The sequence below is a fragment of the Anopheles darlingi genome, chromosome 2 (assembly GCF_943734745.1).
Source record: "Anopheles darlingi chromosome 2, idAnoDarlMG_H_01, whole genome shotgun sequence".
NCBI classification, from domain to species: domain Eukaryota; kingdom Metazoa; phylum Arthropoda; class Insecta; order Diptera; family Culicidae; genus Anopheles; species Anopheles darlingi.
The window spans coordinates 73,858,557-73,864,820 of NC_064874.1; the positions used below are offsets into that span (position 1 = coordinate 73,858,557).

Consider the following 6,264-nt stretch of genomic DNA (forward strand, 5'->3'; position numbering starts at 1 on the left):
CAAGGCATAGGCTTATTTGATCTAAATCTTCGTATGACCTTCAAAATTAGCATCACATTAGCGATGAGCAGCGAGTTTTGTTCGGTAGAAGGAGAGCGCATCGTTACCTTATCGGAAAGTATGGGAGTCGTAAAATAGTGCAATCGCTTACATAACCTTCTTTCAAGTGTCGCCTAAAGTGTGCCTAATAGGCGAGCGAGCAATAAAACAATGCGCAACCTACGGCAGGAAACAAACAAAACATAATCGACTGTCAATGGGTACAACGAGAGACGCACCGACATGGAAGGCACGCGTTCGCCCGGCTTTGACGACGCGTGCTGCACGGTAGTCACACGCACCTCTGGGTCCACTTTCCGCTCGGTGCGCCACAGCATGCACCTTAAAAAACACGCACACATACATACGCACGAGCACGATCGATCGCGTACGACGCTCACGATCCAAAAAGTGATAAAGTGTCAACTTTCACTCTCGTTTGTTGCCGCTGTGTTGTGCGGGAATGAGGGGGGGGGGGGCGGTCGGTCGGAGTCCCGGGTTGGCCCATGCCCAAGAGGTCACGTTTTCCCCTCGGAAAGGGGAAGGTGATGCTGCGGGGTTTCGTTTCCTGGCCCGTGCACTGGCGGGCATCGCGATCGCAATCGCTTTGCCGATTTCGATCGATTCATGACTAGGTGCACCTAGGAAGGAAAAGAAGAGGAATAACCTGAACCATGGTAAATGGTTGAATGGCAGTGTACAAGCCACTGAACATCTAGCTTAGCATATGCCTTCAAATGTACGTTTGAAAGGAATTAAATCATTTTAGTAATTAATTTAAGACTGAAATATACGGAGTATTGGATGTATGTTGACATAAAGGTCATAAAACATGTGAACAGTTTCGACTAAGCGCGTTGGAAATAGTGCAGCATCGAGCGAATCACGAGTTCAACCACCGCGAGCTGAGCAGAAAACGAAAGACTTGATGACAAGCGATGAACCCTCGTTCTTCCGTGCGCCTGAAATTATACCCATACCGGCTCCCTTTTTGCTCGAAGTTTTAAACCATTCGAGCAGAAAGTCAACTGCTAACGCAGATTTATAAAGCGGATTGATACATGCGTGGGATATCCTTAAGATTACGATAAGGAGCTGCGTGTCAATGGCAAGAAAGAGCGTCGTAAGAAAATGTTTTGGAAGAGGGTTGCCAAAATGAAGAAAGTGTGCTTTGTTCTGTTCAAAACATAGCCTCGTGCACCGGAAATACATTCTTCCTCGTGCACCGGAGATATGGCAAGCTTTTCAAAGGGTCATAATTCTCAAAATTAGTCATAATTCCCGAAATCATCTAGTTCGCTTGTAATAAAGGCCAAAAAAATATTCTGCATGTTAGAACAAATGTTCTAACTCACAGAAACCGCATTAAAACCGATTCACGATCACGAATCGAACACGTTTCCATTTTAAAATTCCGCCGGTTCCTCGGCAATGGAAGCCGCCGAAGCCTTACTGTGCTTAAATTTGAAAAAAACGGTAAGACTTATAACATATTATGCATATTATCGACACATTAAGCTTCTGTTAGATAGATAGATTGACTCTGATAGATTGACACGACTTCGTAGTGTGCAGCTAACATCGCGCAGCCATTTGTTTAGTTTTCATGTTAGACGATGCTCGCATCAATCCATCTCAGATGATGAGTAACCATCACATCAAACCTGTTTCCGCATTAATTCACAGTTTGATCCGTAGTTTCGAGACTCGCACACTATTGATTCCGTGGACATCTTCATTGTGATGGAAGAAGTAGAGATGAGTAAGCTGTTAGCGATTCTAATCGCGAAGTTCTTTAGACAAAACCAGGGGATATTCTGGAGCTATACGCTACAGTACATACTATCAACCGAGTCATCTAATAAATGGAAATTGTTGGGAAAATGATGTTTTCCTTCTGCGTACCGGTGACATTCGACTTCCTCACGAGCTATCGATCGCGTCAAGCTAGAGACATCGTGTCCTCAGCATCCCAGAAAGCGCATCATTACCTCCCCACAACCCCATCGCAAACAGGAAACGAAGGCACGAAGATTAGCATACGCGAGGACCTAAAGGAAAGAGTGAGAGCGCACTTCGGTGCGGTGCAGGAGAGAACTGAAGGCAACATAAAGCGGTTGAACATAAAAAATAGATCCGAAGTCGCTTTTTGAGGCGCAAGACGAAAGAAAGCAACCAAGCCGAGCGGAGAGGGGTACCCCTTTCGAGTGAACTGGCGCCAACGAAAGAGAGAAAGAGAGAGAGATGGGATTGTGTCTGTGAGATCACGCTTCCATCGAGGAGGAAGCTTCCACGATGGCACCGATCCGGCGTGTTGGTGGGGATCGGGGATATATAAAACCAATAGCACCGTGGGCGCCAACACTTTAATCTTCGTTTGCTCGTCGCTAGTCGTCACCGCTACACCAGGTAAGCTCACCAACTCTCGTCTCGTCAGGAACCGGCAGGATCGATAAACGGCAAGGGAGTGGGAGTGATAAGTGTAGTAGCTTTCTAGTAGCCACCAGACTCATACGGCCAATCCGATAGGCCAAGTGATTTTCCATGCAAGTGAACTATGATTAATTGACGTTTTGTAAGCGTGCATTCGCGTGCATTCGCGTGCGGTCGCGTGGTTGTGGCGTGTACTGAGGACAAGAGGTGGTCAAAGAGAAGCGACGCGAAATAATACGTAATACGTAATCGCATCGAAGCCGCATCACGATTACGGTCCAATCCGGAGTATTCGTGACGTCGCGAAAGGTTGTCCGAAAGTCTCCGTGTGGCCTTCGATTGATCTTCGCTCCATCGAAAGTGAAATTGTTGGAGAAGTAAGAAGAGAGAATCCGAAAAACAAGGCAGCGAGCCAAGCGGGTGGCCAATGTGGTATGGAAAGGAAAGGTTTCGTCGTCTCGAACGATGGTTTCTAGAAGCAAAGGCTTGGAAAAGCAACACTAGCAACCGGGTCTGTCTCAGTGTGTGTGGGGATTGATTACGAAACATAATCTCCTTCCGTCCCTACCGTTACGTGCCGTTTGTCTTATGTCCGATGGGGGAACTTTGCGCTGCTAGCACGAGAGCGATCGCTGACTTGGATGTCAGTAGGTCACACTCCTGGGGGTGGTTCTCTGCAGAAACCTAACACTGGATTGTATTGTCCCACAAACGTTGTCTAACATTTATTCTTCCTGATTTTTTTTCCAGCTAAACGCATCATGAAGGTCGTCATCTGCCTGTTTGCCGTCATGGCCGTGGCTCTGGCTGCTCCGCAGCACGCCGGTGGTGCTCTGACTGATGAGGCTATTCGTCAAGCTCAAAGCCAGCAGCTTATTCCCTCCAACGCACAGATCCAGGGAGTCGAGAAAGGTAAAAAACCGAAACGTAAAAACGTCTGTTACACATACCGGCATAATACTAAAATGGTTCCCACAGGTATCCAACTGGCCGCCCTCGAGTCCATTCCCGGTCAACAGCACGTCGATCTGTTCCAGCTGCTCGGAGATCAGGTGCCGCGTGAGGTCATCTCCAACCTGCAATCCCAGGTGGACCAGGTCGGTCACAACTAAGGAGTTGCTCTCAAGATGGGCGTGAAGCGTGGCAGTCTTCCTTTCCCTCTGTCTTTCTATCTTCTTTCTAATAGTCACTCATGTGTGCACTAGAGTGGCGTTATCCTACTGAATCCGATTCGATCCGAAGGATTTTCTTTTCCTTCAAAACATCACCCTTCCAACGATAAGTGCCAACCACCAAGTACTTGATGTAAAGAATGTCATCCCTACCAGAAGGGAATCTATTTTCGTACGTTTGTGTTACGGAGAGATGTGCGTGTGCGTGTTTTTAAATATGTTTTTTAATGCAAATGTTGACCTTTTTATTACACTTAAAGTAAGAGCGAGTAGATATATGAAGCAAGCAAGAGAGCAGGAGATTGAGCTAGCGAGAGAATGTATGTGCAAAGAACACTGAAGAAATCTGCGTCAAGAACTGCTAAGATGAAACAATAACATCGACAAACAACACCGTTCAAACAAAACCTCCAAACTTGTGTTTTCATTGTCTACCCTTCCATCACCTCATGCTCCTATTGCTAGGAGGCTGGCTCGAAGGTCACCAGGATTGATGACAGCCACCACTCCACTGGATGGAGCACACAAACCACAATCCACAATCCACAAACATTACGCGCTAGTGTTTGAACATTAAATTAAACGTCTCCTCTTATCCTATCGTCTCTTTGCTGTACGCTCGATCGAAAGTTGATGCCCATGTCTATGCCTCAACAGTACAGTCAAAGTAAGTATTGCGATGGCGATAGGCACCCCGAGGGGAAACCATGAGTCATGTGTCCTATGGCAGAGGACCATACTGCTGGAAGTTGCTCTGATCTAAAAATATATTCTCCGTCCAAAAAAGAGAGTAATCTCACAGTATCTCACAGTATCTCCCACTACATTGTCAGGCATTGTTTTAAGAAATCACCTACAACGTGAAAGGGAATCATTAATCTTGTTGGCCATATCGTCAACCGAACCATTCCACAAGCCACAACTCGTCCATCAATCTGCAAAAAACCTCTTGTCGCTATTACCTCTCATGGAGACCTCCTAATGATGGAACCGGAGCAACAACTGGCTCGCTGTTTAGTTTACGATCAGGTCGGCGTACAGGGCTATAATCGCTTACCACAAGACCAACCTATGTTGTCAGCAGGTCAACAATAAATCATCTGGAAAGGTGTTAAACTGTTCAACACCACCGGGCCATAAATAGTGAACTGTCATCTAAGGCTGATTAATTTCACAGAGTTTTTACTAAATTGTATTCTTATTTTCTTGTTGTTTGAATGTTTCGCAATGGAGTCTGGTAGATCGATCCATATAGTATCCAAACAGCAGTGTCTTCCATCAAATAAAGAAGCGTTTCTAATTCGCAGATTCAATTAGCATTCCCACCAATCGAAAGGTTAAATACAAAAAAAATGGAAACCTTCAGGTTTCATTTGCATAGTCTGAAAAGATATGAGGCGCCCGCAAAATCCTATTGAATGATCCGGAAACGTATGATACGATCGAGCCGCTGTTTGGATGCTTCGATGTTCAAAGGCGCGACCGGATTTGGTTCACGTCAGTTTTCCTTTGTCATCGACCTGGATACTTTGGACAATTTTGTAACATTTCGACCGATCGATATTGCCACTTTCTATCGATTTCCTTCCGGCAGCCTTGTCCATATGGAGACTTCAGTGATCGCAGGCAACGAAAGCCTGGTAGCCGTCGGCCATCGGGCGGTTGGAAATTGGTTTGGGAAAATTACCATAATCTCTTGCGGGCGGGTCAAACCAAGGGCAACCCGTCATCAACCACCCAGTCTACGAGTGCGATTCGCGTGCTTGATCGCAAGGAAAGGCCGATGAAATGAAAAGTTATAATGGCATATTCTGAACGGCCACTCCTTACATCACTTCAGAGACTCGTTACGAAAGGTTACCGCTTGCTGAGTGTACGAACATCCACCTTAGAATGATTATGGACGATAGGGTCATTTTCAGTAACCACGTGGAACCGTCTCTTGACTTGCGTTTGCGTTTTCCTGTCCAGTTCTTGGCTTGAGGAAGAAAGGAGGCATCTGAAACCATCAGAAATGAAGCATTGGAAGGCCACATTTGTTCCAAAAAAAAATCATAATGCAGATTTCAGCACTTTCTTGCGAGAGAAAGGTTTGACTAGCGCCCAAAAATGGCCTTTTTTCTCGCGACTGTAGTTTTGTTTCTCACACATCACTGAACAGGATTGATAAGTTCTGAGAATTTTAATGAATAAAACAGCCTTTGGAACAATTGAACAAATATTTCGTCCTTATCTAGGTCTACAATAGTACAAAGGTGTACATTTGATGTCATTTTAATGCATTTGCATGTAACCAATTGTTGTAACTGGCTCTCCAAGTTATTTAAGCTGCCATAAAAACCGAGTTTTGCAGAAGATTTGCTTGGGGATTTAAACGACATTTATTCCGTCTTTAGCATCGATTCGAACATTTCAGGTTGTTGCGATTTCTCGGAGTTGCGATTTATGTAAAAGCGGATACACATTTAGCCAAAAAAGGAGCGCAAATGAGAGTGAAAGTAGGAATCTTTAAAAGCCCATCAGCTCTCGACATCCACACTTCTACAACAAAGTTGTAGATGTAGTATCCTCTGAAAAGGCAAGTTTAATCAGAGATTAGAAAACTTTTACTCCATGCCAT

The 6,264-nt window shown here is 45.2% G+C and overlaps 1 protein-coding gene across 1 annotated transcript; it reads left to right on the forward strand.

Moving 5' to 3' along the window:
* Nucleotides 1-2,394: 2,394 nt before the first annotated feature.
* LOC125950547 (uncharacterized) lies at nucleotides 2,395-4,051 on the forward strand. Its single transcript, XM_049678640.1, has 3 exons — nucleotides 2,395-2,448; nucleotides 3,223-3,384; nucleotides 3,451-4,051. Exons 2-3 carry the CDS (start codon nucleotides 3,234-3,236, stop codon nucleotides 3,582-3,584), a joined length of 285 nt encoding a protein of 94 aa, XP_049534597.1. The 5' UTR covers nucleotides 2,395-2,448; nucleotides 3,223-3,233; the 3' UTR covers nucleotides 3,585-4,051.
* Nucleotides 4,052-6,264: the final 2,213 nt, after the last annotated feature.

Coding starts and splice junctions, on each gene's coding strand:
- LOC125950547 (XM_049678640.1), top strand. CDS start 3,234: ATGAAGGTCGTCATCTGCCTGTTTGCCGTCATGGCCGTGGCTCTGGCT. Junction 3,385..3,450: donor GATCCAGGGAGTCGAGAAAG/GTAAAAAACCGA, acceptor TGGTTCCCACAG/GTATCCAACTGGCCGCCCTC.